Raw genomic sequence first — 26,261 nt, 5'->3', positions numbered from 1 at the left:
TATCTTTCTCAGACGTCATCGCTGTTATAACATTAGTATTTTAGCTGAGCAGAGTAGCAAAAAGGGTTGAAAAAGGGCTTCAAAGTGACAGCTGGCTTATATTAGTCCTAATGGCTGTGTTTGTGTCACTGCTTCATGGTCATTTCATCTGACAGCAGAAACAGAAAAATATGGAAATGAGAGCACTTTTATTGGGAACTCAAGTGTATTAAAATATAGTACATGTGAGCATAAGGGAGTGGGAGAGAAGCAAACGTAGGGTAATGTAATCTGTATGGGCCAAATACTGAATATAAAGGAAGTTTACTATTGTTTTGGGGGACATTGCTATCACAATAAAAGCCAGGAGCTTGGTCTTCAGCTCCTTGGATGCTTGAAGTACAGGAAAACTGGCTACTTTGTTCTGTTCTCTGTCAACGTGATCCCACACTGCTTCAACAATGTTGCGGTCTGGGCTCTGGGGAGGCCAGTCCATGACTGATAGTGTTCCACTGTGTGTTCTTCTATCCAGGTATGCTTTGATTGCATTGGTAGTGTGTTTGGGATCATTGTGATGCTGAAAAATGAAGTTGTTTCCAATCAGAAGCTTCCAAGATGGTATTGTATGGTGGATCAAAATCTGATGGTACTTTCCTGTTTATAATTCCATCAATCCTCGTAAAATCCCCAAACCTTGACATAGCCTTCACTATGTTTACCAGATGACTGTCTGATGGCTTACTTGTTTTCTTTCCCAAAAAATGCTTCCTGACAGTTACTCTTCCACCGAGATCATTGCCAATGAGGCCTCGGTGAACAGTAGATGGATCAGTTGACTTGGTGGATTTCTTTCCTATTTCTTAAGGGCATAAATTTAAGATATTAACCATCTGTTGTATGTAGTTTTTTTTTTTTTTAGAACTGTCACGTCTTCCTTGTCCAGTTTCTTAAAACTTTTTGAATTTAAAATGGGTTCTTTGCTACGACTCCAAACTAATTGTAAATTAGTGGACAAAACACTGGTTTGTGCCTTGAGCTACTACTGAGCGATTCATAAGTGTAAAGCGACTTAACAAAGGGGAAAAAATGGTCAGGCACAAAGACTAGATGGACAATTAGCACAAAAAAGCAGCCAATGTCCAAAGAGAAACGTTTTCCCTAAGGGACACATTTAGCTTACTTTAAAGCAGCCACACTCAAGGGTAACAATAGATGACATTTCTACAGTTGCATATTTAAAAGCATCATCACTGTATTTTTCATTCCCTCCTTTATCGATTTGTTTTTGTTTTCTGACAATAAAACTTAGCTGCTTTAGTTCACTCTCACTATTCTCACGCCATCAGTTAAAGTAACACTGAACTCACTGAATCAGAATCAGAAAGGGTTTTATTGCCAAATGTTGAGCGGGTTTACAACATTAGGAAATTGCTGCGGTGCTTCAGTGCAAACATACTGTTATAAATTAAGCTTAAATAGACATGAAAATAAAAATGAGAATAAGAATTAAAAGTGCTAAGTAGATAGATAGATATATACATGATATATACATGAGTGCAGGTGGTGATCAGTGCCAAACATGGAATGATGCAGTGAACACAGCGTAGGGTCATGTGTTAGTGGTGGGAACAGTCATACGGTTATTGTTCATGTGTCCAACAGCAGAGGGGAAGAAACTGTTCTTATGGCGAGAGGTTCTGGTGCAAATGGACCGGAGCCTCCTGCCTGAGGGGAGCAGGTCAAACAGACTGTGTCCAGGGTGAGAAGGGTCAGCTGAGATCCGAGCTGCACGCCCCAGTGTCCTGGAGGTGTACAGGTCCTGCAGAGATGGGAGTCTGCAGCCAATCACCTTCTCAGCAGAGCGCACAACACGCTGCAGTCTCTGTTTGTCCCTGATAGTGGCTCCAGCGTACCACACGGTGATGGAGGAGGTGAGGATGGACTCAATGATTGCGGTGTAGAATTGCATCATCGTCCGTGTTGGCAGGTTGAATTTCTTCAGCTGCTTCAGGAAGTACATCCTCTGCTGGGCTTTCTTAATGACGGAGGTGATGGTGGGCTCCCACTTCAGGTCCTGGGTGATGGTGGTACCCAGGAAGCGGAATGAGTCCACAGAGGTGATGGGGGTGTCAGTCAGGATGATGGGGGGGAGTGGGGCTGTGTGCTTCCTGAAGTCCACAATAATCTCCACTGTCTTCTGGGCATTCAGCACCAGGTTGTTGTGGCTGCACCAGGACACCAGACGTTCAACCTCCCTCCTGTAGGCAGACTCATCCCCGTCCGAGATGAGTCCAATAACGGTGGTGTCATCTGCAAACTTGATTAGCTTGACAGACTGGTGGGTGGAGGTGCAGCAGTTAGTATACAGGGAGAAGAGCAGGGGAGAAAGAACACAGCCCTGAGGGGAGCCGGTGCTGATGGTCCGGGAGTCCGAGACATTCTTTCCCAGCCTCACATGCTGCTTCCTGTCCGTCAGGAAGTCAGTGATCCACCGGCAGATGGGATCAGGCACATTCATCTGGGAAGCTGCCTGTCTGGTGCTGCAGTAAATAGCAGACGGACTAGCTGGTGGTGGTTGGGTATTTATCTGCTAAAAAGTCTTCTTTTACTACTAACTTGGGAAAATACTGGAATGTTGCAAGACCTCATTTTTGTTCTCGTCGCGAGACTACTTTAAGACTGGATGCATGTTTAAGTTCATTGTTATGCTGCATGAATACATGTTTGACTGGTATGAATCCTCTCTGATTGTATTGTGATTGGATGACCTTCTAATGAAATAATCCCAACCATAAACATTTGGCCATTCAGATCCTCTGTGGTGCCTGCTTTTCACATTTTTTTTGTCTTCAACCCCTCTAGCAGCTCCCCCCATTTAAACTTCACAATGAAATAGCTGTCAGTGTCAATTTCTTAGTTTCTACAACAAACATATTCACAGTTATTAAATGGTAGCTTTTGCTTTCATTTGAATTACGGCTTCTTTCGTATGCCTTGTTGCCTGAGAGTTCCCCCCGGGCCCATTCGCAGACAGGAAACCAAGCTGTGTGGGGAAAGAAAGAATCAAAATGTTCTTGTAAATAAAATGGACTTTTAGCCATTTTAGTCTTAAGGGATTTTTTTGTGTTGGTGTTATTAGAGAGGTTTTTGTCTGTCACAATTTACAGAATGAGAGACGCAGCTTCTGGGAAAAGCCGATAAATTGAAACTCAACTGGCCCGAGTTGATTTTTGATCTGTTTCTTCGGAGCATCAATAGCCCCGATTAGAGGCACATCATTCTTTTACTCTAATAAGCTTCTCTTATAATAATAACACATAAAATGCCATCAAGATAATAAAATTAGCCAGTCACAGTGCATACTAACACACATCTCAGCCAAGTGCAGAATCCTTGTTTTGTTGTGCCAGTCCATTCCCGTTAGCCACCTCTCTATTTTCAGGTCTGGTTTCTTTTAGTCTTCTGCAGTCTGCAAGATATTACATGATGGCAGGTTTAGATTTATTTATTTATGTGCAAACAACAAAAGTCTACTTGTTTTTACTGCACTACAAAACTACATTTAAAAAGCACAAAGAAAGAAAAGGGATTTTTAGAAAATGTAGTGATATTCCCTTAGGAATAACAAGAGTGAGCTGGGGGTGGTTTGTGCTCTCTGAGTGCTTCTTGTTTCAGTCCTCAGTTTGGCATTTCCACATCTGATTTTACCCAATTCTGCTGTTAATTTCTGATTCATGCCAAAGCCAAAAGAGCCTTAAGTAAGTGCTCTTCCTTTTTCTTTTCATGTTTTCTTGTTAAACGTTCTGAAGTTGGATACATTTTAGACTCTGCCTCCTCTCAGTTTTACGTCAATCCCTCTGTGTCTAAATTTATTCAGAATTGGACTGCTCATGTGCCGTCTAATCCCTCGGCATTATTCAGACCTCTCTTTTTCATCCTCCTCTCTTAGCCACTGGGCCATGGTCATTTGATTCTCATGCTTTACATATCAGACTTAATTCTGATGTCATCCTCTCTGTACCTCAAGCCTTAAGGACCCTGAGGTGCTCTTAGCTTCTAGCCAATCTCAGGCTCTAATAACTTCCTATACCAAGTCTCTCGTACCTCTCACTCTCCAATGTCAGATCTTCGCATCTCTCAGATTTCACCATCTAGTCTTCAATGGCCCTGAGCAAATCACAGACTCTCGTTTCCCTGTTTTTGACTTTCAATAATCTTTTAGTCAATCTCAGTCTTTCAAAGCTCTCCACGTCCAATTTTAGGCCTTCACATTTCCCCAGTTACATGCTCTCATACCTCTCCGTCTAGCCTGTTAAGGCACTGAGCCAATCATAGCACCTTATTTCCTTTTTATTTTCTGGCTTTTGGCAATGTATAGCCAATCACAAGCTCTCATGTATCCCATACGCTCTCTGACAGCCTCTAGCCAATCAGGCTTTCATTTCTCCCTTTCCTTGTGAATGGGCTGCTAGTCTTTATCCCAAACTTCCTTCTTCTCTTTTCTAGATTCACCTTCTTTTTTATTTTTACATGCTCTTGTTTGCATCATTTCCCCAAGTTCAGTGTGTGCTAGGTAGCTTTGTTATCATACGAGCTGAAACTTCTTTGCCATGGAAAAAGGGTCCTGTCATGGATCCTTTCCCTCCATCCGGGACTACCCAGGGGGATTTTGCTAACTGTTTTTGCAGTAAAATTAGTTGTTTTTTTTTTCATTATAATGTTTATTCATTAACTTTTTAATTAGCTGGCTATAATACGCTATACTGACTGAATGCTGCAAAATCTGACCAGTTTAGACATTTGTTTTTGGCAGTTTGTGGAATATTATTTGCACAATTAGTTTTCACACAAATTGTGATGCATTAACAAACAGATTCTAACAGATGCCTCATTATATTTGACAAGTCTTTCTCGATATTGTTTATTTTTTTTCTCTGCATTAAAGAGAATCCTCTTGCCTCTGATCCTCACACTCTTATTTTGAAAGTTCAGTTGCTGCTAACCAGGTGGCTCCACCCCTTACAATAACCTGTTTCCACACCGGCTGGCTTGGATCTGAAAATAGATCTATTGTCCTTGGTTTTATTGAGGTGCTAATGCAGAGACGATCTTGTCCCGCAGCCAGAGGGACTTCAACTCTTCACATCTTGGACTGCAGCTGTGCAGCTGGCACTGTCTTCTGCTCCAGAGATCCACCGCAAGCTTTTGGGGGTCACACTACCCAGAACCTGCTCCATGCAGTAATTCATGTACCAAGCAGAGCAGAAGAAAGAGTGCCAGCTGCAGTGCAAAGCAGTGGATTTCCAGTCTGTCTGTCTGAGAGGCAGCTGAGTTTATTGGTGTATGCATTAAATTTAAAAGTACAGTTTAATTGCTTTAAGAAAGCTTGTGGCTTTTTTGGTTCATACATATGCATTCTCCACCCCAGAAGACAACTCCACTCTGCATTTAACCTTTGGTTATTGTCAACCGATCGCAGCACAAGCCAAAGGTCTCTTAGTGTTAAAATGCACCAGACTACCATGTTTTTTATTGTTTTTTCCTTCCTGCTGTTGCAAGGGCTTGCTCATAGGGAGCATATTATTGTCTGATTTTTACCTTATAATATAAAGTGCTTCAACAACATGACCTTGCTGAAGTGATAGAATTGGTACAATTCCAAACCCTTGATAGAAGCCAGCACGTGGAATTGAACTTTTTAATGCATTTGAAGACTGTTTGTGCCCACAACACTTAGCCAGTGAATTCTTCTGTACAATCTATATGCACAACTGAGTTCTGGTTACAGTCGCATGTGGAAATTATTATTCAGAAGTAGTAAGTATAATCCCTGTATTTCTCATATTTGTGTAACGGGAGACAGTTTAGTCATATTTGAATGCTGGGCGGACGAGATCCATATTAGACGCACATACCGCATGTTTACTTGCTCTGTCGCTAAACTGCTAATGGAGAAATCGCATCATCAAGTCTCCCTACAAACAAGACCGTGTTCCCAGCAGCACCGCAAGTCAGAGAGCACTTTGAAACTTGGCAGTGCTTTGGGAGCGTGAGCTGGATGCTCTTACACGCTTGTGTGACTAAATTAAGTGCCAAGTGCTGTCTCACTGTTTGAAACCTAAATGGACTGTAATGGTCCAGTTGCACTTACTCCAGTTGCATAATGGGCAGACCAGGTCTTTGTGGACAGACACACACTCAAGCATGCACACTCAAACCTAAAAATGTAAACACACCCATGTGTGCAAGCGCAGGACACACAGCTATTTAGTTTCTCACACATTTCCTAGAAATCCTTTCTGTGTCTCGGGCTGGATCGACTGGCTACAAAGGAATTTCTTCATCTGGTTTTCCCGTATCTCGCCTCAGTCCTCCCTCCGTCTCTCTTCCCACTGCTCTCATCTTCTGATTGATAGCTCTTTTTTTGCAGCTTCATCCCAATCAGCTAATTGTTCATTTGGACCTAATTAGGAACTTGATCTGCTGGCAACATTAGCATAAATGACTGATTTTCTTTTTGGGGAGGGAAAGCTTCATCTCACTCCAGAGCACTGCTGCTCTCAGTCTTTCCCTCATCCTTTTGATAAAGCATTAGTGCCACCCATGAATTTCAACAAAGAGGCCTCTCTTTGTGACCGCAAAGATAAAATGATGAATTGTTGGCTGTATCTTTCATTTTGAGTTGTGTCTTTGAAAGCAGCCCTGTCACTCATAGTGACAGATATTGTTTCCCCTTGTTTTGGTTTGTGAGTTGCGCATTGAAACCAGAATAGAAGCAGGAGGGGGCTCTGCTTGAGAGGTTATCATTAGGTAGAGGAGCAGACATCAAGACAAAGATTGGTATTAAAAACCCTTGAAAGGGATGCCAACATTTGACTTTTGGGCGATGCACCTTGCAGATGAACAAGTCCAATGTGCTTGCCAATAGCTGTGTTTGGCTAATTTAACAGATTTAATGCAAGTATGGGTTGTTTATCTCTGTTCTCGTCTCACTCGCTTTACCTCTTTTCCTCTCCTCTAGCCAGATGGATACTGTCCAACCAGCAACATCTGTTTGCATATCATCAGGAGAAGTCACATCACACAACCTCTGATGCTGTTTTTAGGCCACTCAGTGCACTCATGCATACATGGTTCCCACTGGCATTTGGGTATTACAGGAAAGTAGTCTTTCTGTGGACATTTTTTTAAAATGTTGGAACATTCTCACTTTTAGATAAAAAAAGTTCCAGTAACTGTATGACTTTCCTCAACTTTGTAAGTTTTTCTGGGTTTTAAAAAGAAACGCTAATGAGCGTTGGTGGCTTTTAGCCTCGTAGCTGCCAGAATTTAAGCGTGGTTTGCAGAGCTGCTGGCTGCAGTCTGTGCTGAATCTGCAATGAGTAAGCATGCATTACTGCGTACATCTCAGTATTGTTTCACTTTTGTTTGCTAGTGTCAGACTTCTAAATCCATCTCAGCCTTTGCAACCACACTCCTGTATTTCCTGCCGTGTTGCTACCATGAGTGGATCAAGGACATAGTTTGACACCCTTGGCAGGACTGTGTTTTCGCCCTTAAAGGTTCTAAATTATTATTGTTTGGAGTTGGTGTGTGTGTTATGTACTGTATAATGTTGTATATATACAGTACAAGAGGCATTCCTCCTTTACCCCGAATGCTGCTGACATACTACATATCTTATAGCCGTAGTTATTACTTGTTGAACTCTAACAGAACATCGCGTCGAAAGAAGAAACCGTTGCGAGAAACACATTGTTGGGGTCCTCGAAAGTTTGCTACATGTTGTCACAGGATGATAAACAAAGGGTTTTAGTGATTTGACCTGTTACATTAAAAATTAAACAAAACTATACATTGAAAAAACAGAAAATGTTTTTGTAATTTTCAGTCACTACAAAAAAAACATGCTTAAGACTTGAATATGGAAAATTCCTTTATTTTAAAACAATACATTGTATCTTATTTTTATATTTTTTTCTACTGTGGATGGGTAAGACCCACAACCCACTGCTGTGCCAATACTGCTGAATGAATATTCCCAGATGTTTGTCAGGTGTATTTGTTCATACTGTACTGTCCATCTGCTGTGCGTAGCTGTGTACATGTCATTAATATTAAATAATGCATTGACTGAGACAAAAACAACAACAACAAAGCACTATCCCTGAATATAATAGGGGATCTTTGTTCTGTTTTCAGTTATTTAGAGTCATGCTTTAGCAAGTAAACCCAAAAGTAAGACGTCTGCTGAAGTTTTGGGGGAATCTGACAAGAGGTGGGCATGTAGACTGCCCAATAAAAATAAATAAATAATGACTTGATAAAGCTGCTAACAGCCTTGAAAAGGTTCAGGGAAGTGTGAATGATAAGGTTTAGTTTATAAGACAAGCTAAGCTCACAGCTCTTCTCCCTGTACTGAAACTCAGAGATGTGATGTTGTGGTGAAGACCACTGCCTGTGAAAATCCCTTATCACGACTGCCAGAAAATCTTGTTTTTCAACCTGTTCTGCAGCAGTGCTCTGCTGCACATCTCCATTTGCTTGCCTTCAGTGCAAAAATGGCTGATAACTGCAGTTGGAAATATTCTACTAGTTATATCATTTATTTATTGCAGTTGCTGTTTGCTGATTTTTGGCATAAAGAAAAAGGGACTATTAATGAAGTGTGTGTGTTTAAAACTATTTATGTGTCGACTGACAGACAGACAGAATGTAAGTCTAGACCAAGAAATATACCATGGAAACCAGCATGTTGCCTAACAACCTTCATGTCTTCACATTTAGATTTATACCTTTAGACTGCAATCCAGAAATATCATCAAAAGCCAGTTAAACCGTAGTCTTGCTCGGATTTGTGTCTGGTTAATAGATGCTGAGCATGAAGCACAATTTCCGCTTAAATCTCAGAAACTCTGACGTCATTCGTATCCTGCTATTAACTGTAGATTTTGCAGCCCAAAATATTCCCAGTCAAACTGTGGAGGTTTGATAATGCTAATCAATGAGAGTGACTCAACAATTGCAACTCACTTCTGAAAAGGACTCAGCCAATATTCCCCATTTTGGAGCTTCTGATGTTGTCCCTGCTTTTGTTTGTTATTTTCTTGGCAGCTTTAAAATTGCACATCATAGTTCTGACTCATCTGATGCAACAATGGCATTGCTGTTTTCTTGCACTAATGTTTCACCGAGATGTGTTAAACTGGGAATTGCATTCCTCCTTTTCTGCCATTCCCTTTTTGTTATTTATTATTACCGGTTGCCTGTTTACTGGGACAAAATTTGACTTCCTCTGTCAGATTTTTATGACGCAGAGTGAAATAAGGTGAGCAGTAAAGAGAGAAAACATAATTTAAGCTGGTGGTCTGGTGCTTTGCCTTTAGGAGGCAAGGCCCTCCTGTACTTGCATCAGAAAAAAGGCACTTTTTCCTTGATATTGCTACTAATTTTGGTTAAATATAGTATAAATATAACAGGTCAAAAACTAGTTATCAATATACAGTGAAGGCACTTGAGTAAACCACCTCATCTTGTTATACTACTCAGCTACAAGTGATTTGCAGCTACTTTGCTGGACTATTTTAATACATAGTTTCTACATTGCTCCAAATATTGATTTCATTCTGTAAATCTTTATGTTAGACAATTTGTACATTTTGTACTGATATATCTGTGATAAGCTAATATTGGGGATTCATGTATACAGTAAGAAACAGTCCTTAAAAAGTTGAATGCTTCTTGAAAAACAGAGTTAAAGTCATCATGATAGGCTCACAGCAAAGAAGTATGAAGCAGGTAAACAAATGACGGATTTACCATCATTTCGATCTTTCGTGCTAGCAGGGTGACACTAAGCATTAGAAAGTATAACGACATATATCACAGCACACAAAGACGCTATGATTTCAATCAGCTCCACCTACACAGTCTAATTAATAAAAGCTGACTGGCAGCGACTGATCTTTTTCCCTTCATAGAAAAATCAGAGCGAACTTGCTTTTCCATGTAGTTTTTAAGCCCAAAGTGGAAAAACTTTGGTAATTTTTCACTAATAGAATTTGTTTGTACACATGTCAGAGCCCCCCTGCCGTGTGGGCTGATCATTAAATGTGTCATGAACTTTTCGTCGCTCGCTCACTCTTCTTCTGCACCCCCCTGCGCAGCGCCAAAGATGATGAGCTGCTGGGTGTTTAAGACGTGTGTAAGGTAGACAAAGAGGCTTTTGTGTTTGTGTGTGCGGCAGCGAGGTGAGGATTGCTGTTGAAAAAACCTGTAGTGGGCCTACAGAGCTCTTAACCACATCCTGTTCCTGCAGGTTCACAAGTTAAAAATATTTTTGATGAAGCGAGATGTGCCACTTTCTCATCCCGGGTGCCGTGGTGTGTTATTTTTCCTGGTCTTGTTCAGTCTTCCTCCATCTTCACTGCTTCCGCATTCTCTTAGATAACAACTTCCCAGTTGTTCGCAAGACTAATCCAGCGACATTCATGATCTCTAAAGCATGAATCCTAATGTTTTTTGGTCATCCGCAGCTTTCCGACCGTTCACTGAAATATCACAGCTACTTGCTTGAGTGCCAGTATGAGGGAATTCGAAGCCTCTGAATTATGGGAGCTCTGGTGATCCAGTGCCATAATCTGGTCAGACGTTTTTAAACCATCTCTATCTCTGTGTTTTTGTCTTACAAGGACCCAGATTAACTTCACCGTGGCCATCGACTTCACAGCTTCCAATGGTGAGTCTTCTCATAAACACACATTTAGACACACAGAGTGCCCTGAATGCCTGGAGAGCATTTATTCAAATATATGCAGATGGGAGAATCAAGTGTTTCCTAATAGCCCTCTCCATCACACCTGGCGGTAACGTGCTATGATGGCCGTGATTAAAGGGCTGTGTTATCAATCTACCCTTGAGCTCAGTAGTAGGTGGACGATTGAGGCTGTTCAGCCTGTCCTATTAAATGAAATAAAAACTCTTCAACTGTAGTTGTAATAAATGTGTTAGAGGCTGAGGTGCGCTTGATCTTGTCAGCCAATTACAAAACCCTCAATAGCCACCGCAGTTTATTAAAAACAACCCACGTAGCGATATAAAAAGTCGCATACGGATAGATAAAACAAAAAAAATAAGCAACACATTCTCGCCGCTGTAAGGTAATTAGCAGCTAATTTAACTCCATCGCTGAAGCTATCATGACTCAAGTGTTTTTCTACAAATTTACACATCATGAACCACTAGAGATTTATTGGATGGTTACTTTTGGACGAGCTCTCTGTGACAAAGATGTGCGAAAAATCAAGAAGTGGTAAAACAACATTTACAACTTCAGGCAGCTATTCTAGCAGTGATCATGGTTCCTGCAGCTTCTGACAATCCATGATGGCCCGGTCTGTTTTATGTGCTTGCTGGAAGGAAATCTCCGAATTTGGACTTAACTTACTTGTGATTTTGAAGATTCTGTCTCTGTCCACAACAGGTAACCCAGCCCAGCCCACCTCACTCCACTACATGAGCCCCTACCAGTTGAATGCCTACGCCATGGCTCTGAAGGCAGTCGGAGAGATAATTCAGGACTACGACAGTGATAAGATGTTCCCTGCACTTGGCTTTGGAGCCAAACTGCCACCCGATGGACGGGTGTCCCATGAGTTTGCTTTGGTAAGTACAGGACTGAGACTTGTACCCTGCAATTAGCAGCCATTTGCAGTCAATGGAGAGTCATTTATAATAGGTGACCTATGATTAGTGTTGGAGAGCGCAAGAGAGGGAACGAGAGGAAAATTACTATTTCCCTAAAACAATTACATAAACACTTTTAAATTTATTCTATTCATTTGTATTCACACTGAACTGTTTTCACTTCACAAAGCTGAAAGGTAGATTCGTGGCTTGCCTGCATTATTCTAACGTGGTCGACAACACTGTACTGGTAAACAACCGTGGATGCTCTTTAATCTCCGGGTCCATTTTCTGCTTAGTGGTGTGTTACGTATTCACACGCTTGACGGGTACTATGGAGATTTGCATATTTGTAACACAGCAGTTGAGGAGTTTTCCAGCTAATTGACAGGCTCAGGTTTTAATGTCAGTTCTTTTACATTGTGGAATTTAATGCAGCTCCTGTCAACAAAAACACAAAAAAATGTCTTCATTTACGAGAGTCTCAAATGTTCCCAGTCACACGGAAAAGTTGTGAGTTATGCTTTACATTTGAATAACTCGAGGGTCATTCTAGCCTTTGATGGTTGCATTTATTTACTGTGACCTTTGAACCATCCGTTCTAATGTTTTTCATACAACCAGCCAAAATGTCAAAAGCAATATCAAACATGTATATATGGTGTTGTTGACAATGAAAGTTGTTGCAACCAGCAGTCTCAGAGTAAATCCTGCTGTCTTAAAGGTTCCTCGATATAAACTGGATAAACTGTCCTGACCAGTGCTGGTCAAGTTACTTGAAAAAAGTAATTGGTTACCAATTACTGATTACTTCTCCAAGAAAGTAATCCTGTTACTTTACTGATTACTTATTTTCAAAGTAATTAGTTACTTTCTTACTTAGTTACTTTTTAAAAACATGATACACAACCTGAGTAAAGCAATAGACCTTTCAGCCGAATTCTATTTTTATGCATAATCCGTCATATAAAATTTAATCAAAAGAAAAAGGTCTCTTTTAAAAACTTGTAATCTTTTAACTTTATGCATCAAGCAAAAATTTATTATATGAAACTGTCTCTGACGTGAAGAAATTTGTTTAACATTTAAACCTATTTTCTGCATATTCCAGCTTATAAAATAAAATAATGTTTTGTGTTTACGCTCTTTCAAAAAGATGCAAGATTCAGCTGCACTGATAAAACCTAAACGATACCCATCCCTAATAAGCAGCCTGTTGAAGTTCAAAGTGAGCATCAGAATGAGGAAGAAAGGTGATTTTAATTACTTGTGGCATGGTTGTTGTTGCCAAACGGATGGGATTTCCCCAAACATCCAGTGAGAGAGTACATAAATGATTCACTTGCTTTCCCTCTTCCTGTGGCCCTGCTGAATGCATCTCAAATCAATCATGGAAGGTAATCCCCTCTTCTTCTTTCCTCTGCAGAACGGGAACCCTCAGAACCCATATTGTGCAGGGATTGATGGTGTAATGGAAGCCTACTACCAGAGTCTTAAGTCGGTTCAGCTTTACGGCCCCACTAACTTCTCTCCTGTTATCAACCATGTGGCCAGGTAACACACGTACACCAGTGATTTTAAGTGTCTGATTTACATCTCTCGGTTTTTGCTTTTCTGTACGCTGAGCACGCTGTTTTACGCTGTCGTAATTGTCATCACTTCCTTTAAAATGAACTTCGTATCATTTGAGTACGCGTGAAAGAACGGAGAGTACATTTCACTCCGACACTCAACGTGTGTTCTTGGATTTTCTGTAATGAGCTCTCTGAAGCAGATGTTTGTAATGTAGCTAAGAAGAGTTAGAGTGCAGGAGAAAAACCTCGGGACACAAACAGAGAAGGTGCCTGACGGATGATTGCGTGTTTGTTTGTGTCTGTATACCGATGAGAACGTAATTTATGCTGCGGGGGAAGACGAGCAGGCGGACAATCAAGAAAAAGACTTCCAAAAGAAAAATACATTAAGAATCTGTTCATGCAAGTATGTAATTATAGCGAGGTCTCTCGTCAGGTTGCTTTTCATATCTAGGAGATAATTTACTCACATCTTAATCGTGTACTTACACATACAAATAGAGCATAACACAGATGCCTAACCAGCTTGTAATGAGTTCAGTATTTTGCACATTTTCGATTACTGGTTATGTAGTATTTGAGCCCTTTCCAACCCATTGGTCAGTCCCTTTGAGCAACAGCAACTTATTAGCTTAGCTTAGCATAAAGCTATGACGGTTAGATCATTGGCGCTCCAATCTGCATCCCTTTGTATCCTTGGGCAACATACTGAACCCCAAGTTGCTCTCTGATGTGTGAATGTTAGAAAAAGGTGCCTGTAAGGTTACATGAGGCATGTTGTATAAAGTGTTTTGAGTGCCCAAGTACAGCAGGAAAACTCCATAATTACCCCAAAAGCACTGCCTGTCACCAGGTTGTGGTGTGTGTTATCAAAGTCAAAGTAAACTTTATTGTCATCTCTGCTATATATATAGTACAGAATATAGAGGCAGTTCAGTTCATTTCCATTCAGTGCAAAAGACATACATATACACACACACACACACACACACACACACACACACACACAGATAAGACTAAGGTAAAAGGATCAATAACAGTTTACAATTTACAGGTTGAAGTGATTTAAAGTGACCATGAGCAGGATTCTTGAGAGCAGGATTGTCCATAGAGCAGCATCTGGGTTACAAAGGCAGTGGTATGTGGAGTGCAATAGAGGCAGTTAGTTAACAGTTTGTGTGGGTGTGTTTGTTGGGGGGAGTGGGAGAGCCTGTAGTGAGTTCAAGAGTCCGGTGGCTTGTGGGGAAAAAGCTATCTTACAGTCTGGAGGATCGGGCCTCGATGCTGCGATAGCATCTGAATATTGGAAGGAGAGAAAAAAGTCCATGTGAGGGGTCAAGCACGATCCAGGAGGCCTTACTGATGCAGCACTTGTGGAAGAAGTCCCGTAGCAGAGGGAGAGATGTTCCGATGATCTTGGCAGCTGCTTTAACAATCCGCTGTAGCTGGCGGAGGTTGCCGACTCTGCAATTGCTGAACCACACGGAGATGCAGCTGGTCACAGGTTATACATCCATGTGTCACATAAAATATTCAGTGGTTGTTGGGAAGTAAAAAAGTGTCCAAAGGAGACAAGGTGGCAAAGTTGGCATTAAATCAAAAGGTATTTATTATTGATTAAACTAAAGGAAACAGACAAACCGCCTTTACCATCAAGAGGAAGAGCAGCACACCAAAGTCTAGAAGCTGGTCACGAAGCAAAAGAGAACAAGTCAGACATGTTAAATGATTCAAAGACCGTCCTCTCCACCAAGGCATGAGCAACCTCAAACACGCACACAGCTCAGGACAGGTCGCCAGTCTGTCGCAGGGCCAACACACAGGGACAGACAATGCCCCTGTATCTGGAGCATTGGGGCTTAAGAGGTTAAGATTAGGCTTAAAACTTTCCTTTTTGATAAAGCTTATAGTTAGAGCTGGATCAGGTGACCCTAAATCCTCCCGTAATTACGCTGGAATTTTCACTTGCTCTATTTTTAGACACCACTCTGCATTTCCACAGCATGTTTTGTGTCTTGTGTCCCTCCATGAACCTGTTCTGCTGGTTTCTTCTTGTTAATTGGAGATAAAGTATCTGAATTTTAGGAGCAGGACCACACCTCCAAACACGCTCCTTCCGGTTCTCATCTATGTAGGTTCCCCAAGTCCTACAAGCTGTTTGTTCGCGTTTACGTGCCCCACCCTCCCTCCCCTTTTCAATTCTTTCACTTCTTCACTTCTATGTAGTACTATGGGTAAACTATGGGGATCTGCCAGGCCCGTGAGCCACTGCCAGTCCCCAAACCGCAGCTCAATTCATGTCCAAGCCTTTCACCTTTATCTACTAAACCGCTGTCAAACCTCAAATGAGGACATGGGCCCAGCGGGTGAAAGGGGAGTTTGTTGGGGTTTTCTCTGTATTTCTTGTAGGATCTTTTCCTCACAAGATGAAGGGCTTTGAGGTGACTGTTGTTGTGATTTGGAGCGATATAAATAAAATTTAACTGAATTGAATAGTAACAATAAGAAACAGCACAGCTCTGTTACCCCTGACTCAGAGCCAGGCCAGTTCTTTAAACAAAGTGAAGCTGTTCATTTTGCTGCTTTTGTTCTGTGCCTGAAATATTCTTCTCCTCAGTTCAAATAACAAACCCAATCAAAACTGCAGCATGTATGCTTGCAGCATGCATATATATATATATATATTAGGGGTGCAACGATACACAAAATTCACGGTTCGGTTCGGTTCGATACTTTGGTGTCACGGTTCGATATTTTTTCGATACAAAAAAATGTTCATGCATTTTTAATTTGTCATTTATTAAAATTATAAATATATATTTTAACTCAAAAGTACAGTTTTTAAATTTAACCCTAACCCTTGTGCGTGTTTTTTATTTTGACAGCGAATGCGCACCTGCGGACCACTTATGTGCAGCCCTGGTTATTTAGCTCATCATATTGCAGCCACAGAAATTCTTTTGTCCATGAAACCATAAAGCTGCACTTTCTTTTTGCCTTATAGTCTGATTTGTCATAACTTCTCCGTTTTGTGGTAAGCTTTTCTTTGGCTGTCACTTCTTCACCCCGACCTGTCTTATTTGGCTCAGCAGAACTGAAATGCTTTTACACACGCACTCACATAAGCTCAGCGATTCTCTGCGCGATCAACCTCTCACATGTTTAAGCTGCGGGAGATTTCACTTGTCATGTTTGCATAGTAAGCTAACAATTGATAAGACGATGTCAGAGGAATTGGTGCGCAAATTATCATCACTCACAGATCAGTGCTGTTGCTCTCTATACACAGTTCGCGCGATTGCAAAGTGAAAGCAAAAAAACAAGCGCAAATTCAAACGCGACTTCAATATGTCACATATTGACAGTGGCTCACCGATGCCAATGACATAATTACCCAGCTACATTTCTGAAAGAATGCAAAAGCATTGACATATATTTTTCCTTCCTACAATAGCCCGACGGGCAGGGAAGAGATAGATTTTGGTAGCCCGACTGAAAAAAATCGCTAGCTCCGGGACGTCGGGCTAGCGATATTGCGAGCCCTGTATCTGATTGAGGAATCACTCATCTTTGGAAAAGAGAGTTTATTACAGAGAAATGTCTCTTTCCAAAATAAAAGCTATACTATCCGCTTCTTCTGGGCTATATTCTCAGCAGCATGAGGAGAATCATGTGCTAACAACTGTCTAAATGACTCAGCTAAAGTTAGTAGCATGCTTGCTTTTTTTTGTCTGCTTCCACTTGTCTTTGCACTAGGATGATGTCGGCGTAAATGTGCAGTCATATTCGTTGTGTTCCCACTAGTGCTTTCAGGTTAATGTCGTTGAAATGACCTTAACGCCACAACACGGCAAATCTCCGTTAACGAGCTACCGCCGATCGCTCTGTGCATGGGGCTAGATGGCCAACACGTTAACGAGCTAACTGCGCTAACACACTAGTTCACACCAATGTAATTGAGCATTGCGTGGCACATCCAACATACTGTTTTAGTTTAGTCCATGACTCGCTTACCTTCAGGGTCATACGTCACATGAAAACCAAAATAATTCCAAACGCCAGATCTGAATGAGGTTCAATTTGCCTGTTGCAAGGAGAGCTTAACTTCTGTCTCGCTAGCTTGCCCTGCGCTCTTTCTTCTGATGATGCTGTCTGTGTTGAGCGCTCAGTGGATCTGCGCTGGACAGTGCAGCCTAGGCGGAGTAGTCGAACACAGATTCACTGAGCGCTCAACACAGACAGCATCGTCAGAAGGAGAATTGATAAAATAAATTACAAATGTTGTATTGTTCGGTACATATGCGTACCGAACCGAAAGCACTGTATCGAACGGTTCAATATCGATACGAATATCGTTGCACCCCTAATATATATATATATATATATATATATCACCAAGTCTTTAAACATAAATATGTTAAGCGTTTCTCAGAGACGTAAACAAGGCTGCATTTTTCATAAACTTCTATCCTCCCCCGAGCCAGACTGCAGATCATTAACTCTGTTTTTGCTCTAAAAGTTTTAACTCTCAGACCTGGTTCAGCTGTGTGAGATAAGAACGTAACTAATCAGAACACATTGCATAAATTCCTCCTCATAACCTCATTAAAAAGTTTAAACTCTAGTTGTTATGGGGACACGTAACATCTTTTTGCAACTGTAAGACTTATTTATCAACTTTAGGCTTGCAGTTCTTTTAAGTCCCGTCCAGCCTCTGCATCTCTTTTTTTGATAGCACAGCCCCCATTTATCATTTCTGCTATCTCTTACTCCACTCCCCCATACAGCTTAGTAATTATCGACTTTGTCTTCCTTGGTCTCTCGCTGTCTCTGACTCGACTTGTTTTGCTATATTTCATCCTTCTATCTACAGTGTTGTGATGGTCTATAGTGGAAGTTATTAGGAGATGGAGACGTAGCTTGCTGCACAGAAAGGTGATGCTTGAAAGAAACTGAAGCAGTTGGAATAATATCAGGTCACGACTCAGACAGGAGTGAAAGGACACACTTGGTAACAGAGTGGCTAAAATTCTTAATAAGACAAGAATCTGTGAAACTGACATAAAGATGTGTTTGACAGATTATCCTGTTATCCAGAGCATCAATACCACCCTGTTTTCACAGATCTGTTTCTGCTCTTTATTAAATAAAGCCACTAAATGCTTTACATGTAATTAAACTACACAGTGTGATGCATAATCTACTCAAGTAATGAGCTGTATTTGTAACAAAAACATGTAAGGAGATCAGAAATAACCACAAATTGTTTCTTTGTGTGTTTTTGTACAGATACGCAGCATCTGTGAAGGATGGCTCCCAGTACTTTGTGCTCCTCATCATCACAGACGGGGTCATCTCAGACATGGCCCAGACCAAGGAATCTATTGTCAATGTAAGGACGTGCAGAGCAGCTGTGAACACCTGAGCCTGCACCTCTCAGAAAGTTCACCCTTTGAAGAAATATTAGTTGCAAAAGTTTAATTATAATAATGGTAAATAAAGCCAATGCCACTCAAAACCAAAAACTGGCTGAAGGAATGAGGAAATAATGAAAACATGAACGACAAACAAGGAAGGAAGCAATTCATCCCTTAATTAAACTTTACGAAGCAGTACTTTATGCTAAAGAAGCAACGAATCACCATGGAGGCGAATGCAAAGAGAAATGACCGTGACCATCATGCTAGCTGCCCCATTTCGCATATATTTACAACACCACAACACTACAACCATCAAACATCAAAACACAACCTGATTAGCTAAAGGTGCAACAATCTAAATCTCACACTTCTAGATAGTTTGTTAGCACTGATGATGTTCCCATCCCTAAATAGATGAAAATTGCTTTGTGCTCGATGATTACTGTATCATCTGAAGTTTTGATCATTGAGGGTTAGAACAGGGGAAAATGCAGAAGTGGCAAAAACTGCAGATCCTCTCGAGTCCGTATTCATGGACTCTCATGTTAAAACGGCCAACTTTATAGCATTAAAAAGCATAATTATAGCCTCATACAAGAATAAGTTTTGGCCTCTGTGGATAGTTTCTTCATTTCTAGAATTCTGAGTGGGATGATTTCTTTAAAGCTCATCCACCTGGATAATTGGATTGGAAGCATGGCTGTTTTAATTGACAGGTTTCCCAACACAGGGAGCTGGCTCTGATATGTGTTTATTAGTTTCCCTCTATTAATTTCACTCACTGAAGTAGACCTCTCTACTGTGTTTATGCCTGTTGGGGCATTTTTAATGGATTATCTGATTAATGTTATAGCTGTGTGGTTTGTGCTTCGGTTGAGAGAAATTCTAATATACTATTAGACTATTACTGAGCAATGCATGTCTGTACACTTTGTGGAGACAGCTTGCAAAGCAAGATAATTCAGCCCTTTTGTCCAAATATAGTAACTTCAAAAAACCATCAATAAGAACTGTGTGGTGGCTCATTTTGAAGCTTCAAAGTGTAGAGGCCTAACCCAGCGGTTGACATCGCCATGGCTACATCCTCCTTTTATACTGGGTTAGCATGTACAGCAAGTCACAGTGTGCTTTTCACACATCAGGGTTAGTGCACTATAGTGCACGGGTAGCAGTCACAGTTTTCTGTTGTTGTGCTGGTTACATGCGGTGTTGTGGTGGGAAAAGTTAGGAAACACGCCGAAATAACTGTGGACCAAATCTTAAACATAAATAAATACTCTGGATTGTAAACATTTACAGTCAAGACAAAACTGTGTGCAAATGAGCAGAGGGGTGAAAGCGCATGTGAACTGTGCACAGTTGAGGGAATTTAATAAAAAATAGAATTTCGCATTTGATACGACATCCATGACTGGCAGCGGTTCCTTCTGTTATAATGTGTGTTTGCTGTGCTGCTTTTGCCAGCATGTGGTTAACCTTCGCACCATCCTCTCCATCACTGTCAAGTCCAGAGTCGCCCAGAATGCAAACAAAATGAACAGTGAACGGAAGCCATGTTTCTGAAACCAGTGATCCATCTCAGGGCCTGTGAAAACAACAAAGGACAGGGGGTTTGATGGTTCGACGGGAGAAATAGAAGGCTTGGGTAAAAAAAAGGGGGAAGACATATGCGAGATATGAGGGGGGGGGGTGAGCGGAGCAGAATTAGAAACCTGAGGACCTCTACCACTGGGAGCAAAAAATAAGCGAGATGTTTCGATAACATCATCTATCTTTCTGCAGCCTGAGGTCATAACATTACTCACTGAACACACTCACACACCGATGGACTGCATACACACTCTGTGACACTTGAACGAATGCGCCCACGTACAACACAAACACATGTCATTTGTTAGCTGTCAGCGAGTTGAGTGTCTCATTTCTAATATTAATTACAGTGATGGCTCAACCCACGCAGCGCTCCGGGGGTGGAAAACACACATGATCACACATATTGTATGTGTTCTGCGAGACATGAATGTGACATGATTTGTTTACTAAAGAAAAACCTCCACAGTGTCCAACACGGGTGAACATGCATGGCGTTACACTCAAGTAAAGATTTTCACAGCTTTGAATGTTTTGAAATATTAATTGTTCTTCCTCTCGCTCTCGTTTAGGCCTCCTGCCTGCCGATGTCAATTATCATTGTGGGAGTAGGGCCTGCAGAATTTGATGGTAAGTCAACAAGATGTTGAAACATGTGGGTTAAAATAACAAACCTTTATTTGATTAGATTTTTTTTGTAGGAAAAACTGCTGCCAGCTTAGTTTTGTCTTTAATCTTTACAGCCATGGTTGAATTAGACGGTGATGAAGTCAGAATCTCTTCTAGAGGAAGATACGCCGAGAGGGACATTGTTCAGGTGAGGTCTGCCTTCAGTCTCTTAAATCGTTACTCATCCTCATTACACTAACCTGTGTCACTGTCTTGGGTCTGCGTTTTCGGTCCATTCTGTGTTCTGACGGCTTTGCTGTGACAATATATTTAAAGTGAGTATACAGACGTCTTAAGGGTATTAAATGGAGGTCATACGGGTGTCCCCTCACTGGGATTGCATGCCAAATGATTGTTTGTAAATAGAGCCTGTGAATATTAATTGGAAAGTGGAGTTGAGTCAAATTGGTGTGAGCCAGCCCCATCCTCATGGAGCAGCACTGCCCACGAGACAATTCAATTCAATTTTATTTATACAGCGCCAAACACAACAACAGTTGCATCAAGGCGCTTTATATTGTAAGGTAGAGCCTACAATAATACATACAGAGAACAACCCAACAATCATATGACCCCTGTGAGCAAGCACTTTGGCGACAGTGGGAAGGAAAAACTCCCTTTTAACAGGAAGAAACCTCCGCTAGAACCAGGCTCAGGGAGGGGCGGGGCCATCTGCTGCGACCAGTTGGGGTGAGAGAAGGAAGACAGGACAGTTAAATCCAAAACAAGTTATGGATTTAACTGTACAAACTGTGTGTGCTGAAACAATACCTGTGCTACGAGGTGCTTCATTTACACCTGACAAATCAAGTGCTCAAATTAGCTAATTAAGTGGGACCCACCTGAAGACCCCTATCAGCTGATGCTTTAGCAATGCACATTCCCAACAAAATTCCAGTTCCAGCCAAACTCAGGGCCTATGCATTTTTATTGGGCCTGGGAGGTATGAGCAGACAGAACCAACCATGTGGTGGTTCTGTCTGCTCATACCCCAGACACACACACACACGCGCACACACACACACACACACACACACACACACACACACACAGAAAGATAATGGCAGGCTCCCCAGTAACAGTGAAGAGCCAATTCGCCATCCCCTCCATCTTTTACTCAGTCTCACTTCCTCATTAAAGTGAATGAACAGTGAACCTCAGCTCTAACCCCTGGCTTAATGCCCATTTTAAAAAGCCTAGGGCATTGTGGGGTCTGCAGGCAGCCATGTAAGATGGACCTGTGCAGCGCAGAAAGATCAGAATTTTCCCCATGTGGCTTCGGCATAGCCACAACAGCGCTACCTGTGTGCTTAAGTTCTTTATTCTTAAAAGGTCATTTAGGTTAGCAAAGCAGCCACATAGACGTGCCTTTAATGTATAAAGTCACAGTCGTACTTCATGCAGTATTAGTTCACCCATCCCTTCAATCATCCAGTTCAGCCAGGCGTTCGTTGCCTTCCCTTTTCTTTGTATTCCTGTTTGTGTTGCTGCAGGGGATCACTTCACGGTTGCAGGTAATCCCAAAGCAGCTTTAATCTTAGCACCGAAATAAAAGAAGTAGAAGAAAACGAACATTCACAGCAAACCACTTGTTTGATTGCAACACGGAGAAGTCACGTTTTCCTCCTCCGTGACCTTTATGCCGCCGCCGTCATAGTCTTATTTCTCGCACCCTCCCTCAGAGCCACGCTCATTAGTTAGGTTTTTTTTTTTTAACAAGCTCAAGCACACACATATACAAGCGCTCCATGCAGAAAAAGACCTGGTGGCAGTGAAAAACTACGTTTCTGTACGGGAACATTACACCAGCTCAGCCTGCAGGATCTCATTATCAGAAAGCTAATAACCCCAAGTGTCATGGTGAAGCTTAACTTCTGCAGCAAGTGTTTCCAGCACAAATTGTCTCCATTTGTGATCTTGTGATTGCAGGTGACAACATCTCATTAAGTAAATATAAAAAGTGACTTTGTCTTCCATTGGAGGGACATTATGAGAGAGATTTACAAGATTTATATCAGCAAAGTGAAATAACTTCAGTGATCATACGGTGACTGGTGTTTTAGGATACACGTATGCTTTCAGCACCACTATAAATTATGCAGCCTAATATTTGATCCCATTAATCCCTGACTTTTCCTAGAGCTAACTGGTGCTTGTTATGTAGCTGCTGGCTTGTATTTTCGCCTTATCTCAAAGCTTCCAACTGCTCAATTTCTCACTCCAGCAGCCCCAAACCGTGTCAGGAGACTCTATTACCAAAAGTCTCAGGAGAAAAATGAAAAATTGGATGAAAATATGCACATTTCATCTTTCTACATGTTCTGCTCAGCTAGGTGATGTTACAGATTCTGACTTTTCTTTACCCCAGTTGAGGCGAAACCTTTACAATTTGCTGTAGCCCGATCGCCGCACAGCTACACGCCAGAGTTTCAGCCGCCCGGGCGATTCTGCAGCGTCTTAATTAGGCTAGATTCTTCTCACAGGCAGCTGCTAGCCTGGTGAGCTGTACAGCTGTACTTTTACAAAAATAATCTTGCAGTTCACAAGTACATCTCCCACTTGTAACAAAAAGAAGATGAATTACTTAATTCAACTTCTTCATTTTCTTCGTTCGTTTGTGTGGCTCTTCCCACTGCTCCCCCCTCCACCCCACCTCACCATATTTCACCCTCCTTCTTTCTCACCCCCCTTTCTCTTCCTTTCACCCAGTCTCTTCTCCATCTGCGCTTTTCTTCCTTATTGCCGTCTATCCTCTCTGTGACTTCTCTCATTTTCCCCCTCTTTACCAAACCCAACTGTCTTCCCACACATTTCACCGATATCTTCACCTCTATAAGTCCTATCAGTTGGCCGGTCCTACTTCCATAAAGTTATTTTTAAAGCAGCGTCTTCGGTAAAAGCTTTCTAGCTTTGAGCTGTTTTATTGCCTGAAATGACAAAAGTCCAATTTTTGTTCATCAAGACAGAACTTTCTATGACTGCTTTTCTTCAGAAAGTCTTAGAAGCGACAGACAGATGTTTGAGCTCTGGTCACGTGACTAACTGGTCAGTTTCAGTGCAGAACAACATCAAATACAGTAAAACCACATGGAAAGCAGATAGTAGTCATTTATTTGGTAGGGTGACATTCAATTACAACAGGACCAACAATCAATAAGGAAATAATCAGCTCTGCTTGGTTAACGATAACTGTAATATTTTTAAAGGTCTAATGGCAAAGCTTCAAAATTTGTTCACCTTTTACACTGCCTATGATGCTGACTTAGCTGGCTGGCTAGCTAGCTAAGAGTTGATGGCTATGACGCGCAGAATTATGCAAGAGGAAATTGCCTGACAAGCCTGCAGTGCCTATAAAACCTATATATGATTGATTTCGCATTGTTCTTCAAACCAACTCCTGTCTCAACATCTGTTTCCTCCTCTTACCTTTCAGTTTGTCCCGTTCAGGGACTACATCGATCGTACGGGGAACCACATCCTAAGCATGGCCCGGCTCGCCAAAGATGTCTTGGCTGAGATTCCAGACCAGTTCCTCTCCTACATGCGGACCCGTGGGATAAAGCCTTCACCGGCGCCGCCTCCATACACACCACCTGGGCAACCCATCCAAACCCAGATCTGAGGAGCAAGGCTGGAAAAGGTTTTGGAGTCAGGGGTTCGCTGAACTTGTCACGCGAAATACTTCCATTTCCTTAAAGCCGCTCTCCATGCCTTGTGGTTGTGGATCACAGTGGTCTTTCATGTGTTCAGAAAGCTGCATGCCGGGCCAGGAGAGTGACGCTTTTGAGGGCAGGAAAAGAAGATGAGAGTCTGTTTACTTCCACTGTCAAGCATTCCTGTCATTGTTTTGATTTTTTTTTTTACCTGCTTATTTTATGCTTGGAAAGATTTTGGAGAAAGTTCAGAGAGTCTCAATTCAAATTGTGGCAGAAATAAGAAAAAAGGAAAAGCAGTATAAAATGGCTGATCTTACTTTTTAAAGAGAATGTCTCCAGACAAATGAAGGAGTTACATGATCTTAAATGAGCAGTAATTTCACTTGTAAATAACTGGACATATATAACTTCTTTCTTTCTCTTTCTCTCCAAATCACTCATTGTTTACAGTAAATGCTAACGAGGATTTTTACTGTTGATACTTTTATATAGTTTCAATATGAAGCTTGTAATACTCTCTTTCTTTCTTTCTCTCTCCTGGCATCCATGCCAGGTAGCAGCAGTGCAGGTCCTGGTAGCCCTTCTGTACCGTACTGTACTGTATTCTAGTGTTTGTATTAAACTTTTGCATGAGTGTAGCCTCAGTCAACTGCATGCATATAGTGGCCCTGCACTACCTCTTTTATCCATCTGTCTGTCTGTGGGGGATGAGTGTCTGTCTGCCAGTATCTTCATTCGTCTGTCTTCTTCAGCCTTATCTTTCCATCTCTCTCAATCCTTTCTTTTCTACATTTGTCACTTTTAGCTGTCTTTCCATCCAGCCTTCTTTTTTAGCTAGTTTAATTGAAAAAGTCAGAATTTTATGCTAATCAGAAATAAGAAGGGTTTTATTTAGTTATTTTTTATTTATTTATTTTTTTTGTTCAAGTACTATAATGACCTTCATACAGGATTTAACTTGACTGGAAATTATTTAAAAAACCTAGACTCTCTGTTCATCCTAAAGAAATGTAAGCTAAATACTCAAGGAACAGCACAGTTGGTTAGCTAGCACACGTCGTTGATAAAGATTGAAAACTCCCATATTAATGTGTAACGTTGTTATACAGTCACAAGAAAAAGAAAAAAGTATCATTAAAAACAAATTATATTTACCACAAATTAGTGACTGTTAATATGCTTACACGCCAAGGCGGTGAGCATCGCAAATAGTTTAATTGCTAGCCATTAGCATGCTAGCATTATCGTTGTGAACATGCTAGCAGCCTTAATGTTAGCATTTTAAAAGAATGATCCTGTTAGCATGACTGTGAAGTCAACAAAAAATTAAAATGTGGCTAATATTAGTTACATATTCGGTTTTTACATTTTTTGACCCTATTATATTTTACTTTAATCCTCCATCCAAGCTCAATGAAGAGCTTTTTGGCTGTTTATGTAGCACTACTTGAGAGTTGAATGGAAACATGGCTACCCTGTCTCTCTGTGTCTGTCTTGCCGCTACAAACTGCCTTGGCAGTAGGATGCGCACGTGCCCAGGGGTTTTGTCTCATTGTGTTGTCACATATTCCTGCCCAATGTGTAAAACAATAGCAGCTGCTCTCAAACAAAATACTGTTTGAGCAAAAAGAGCCCAGTGGTCAAAAATGCAGAGAAAAACACATTTTCCCTATATTTTTTCTTTGCGT

The 26,261-nt window shown here is 41.3% G+C and overlaps 1 protein-coding gene across 1 annotated transcript in view; it reads left to right on the top strand.

The window, feature by feature from the left end:
* The window catches only part of LOC309692381 (copine-8), a 103,587-nt gene extending 77,854 nt beyond the window's left edge, over window positions 1–25,733 (top strand). The window contains exons 14-20 of the mRNA XM_082510799.1: window positions 10,671–10,717; window positions 11,462–11,643; window positions 13,091–13,218; window positions 18,528–18,630; window positions 20,821–20,878; window positions 20,992–21,065; window positions 24,351–25,733. Coding sequence (XP_082366925.1) covers window positions 10,671–10,717; window positions 11,462–11,643; window positions 13,091–13,218; window positions 18,528–18,630; window positions 20,821–20,878; window positions 20,992–21,065; window positions 24,351–24,539 — 781 coding nt within the window. The 3' untranslated portion in view covers window positions 24,540–25,733. The remainder of the gene's footprint in view (window positions 1–10,670; window positions 10,718–11,461; window positions 11,644–13,090; window positions 13,219–18,527; window positions 18,631–20,820; window positions 20,879–20,991; window positions 21,066–24,350) is intronic.
* The last annotated feature ends 528 nt before the right edge of the window (window positions 25,734–26,261 follow it).

Source organism: Aulonocara stuartgranti (assembly GCF_965226115.1).
Source record: "Aulonocara stuartgranti genome assembly, chromosome: 17".
NCBI classification, from domain to species: Eukaryota; Metazoa; Chordata; class Actinopteri; order Cichliformes; family Cichlidae; genus Aulonocara; species Aulonocara stuartgranti.
The sequence above is the reverse complement of the archived record's forward strand: the minus strand, read 5'-3'. Positions and strand labels throughout refer to the sequence as shown.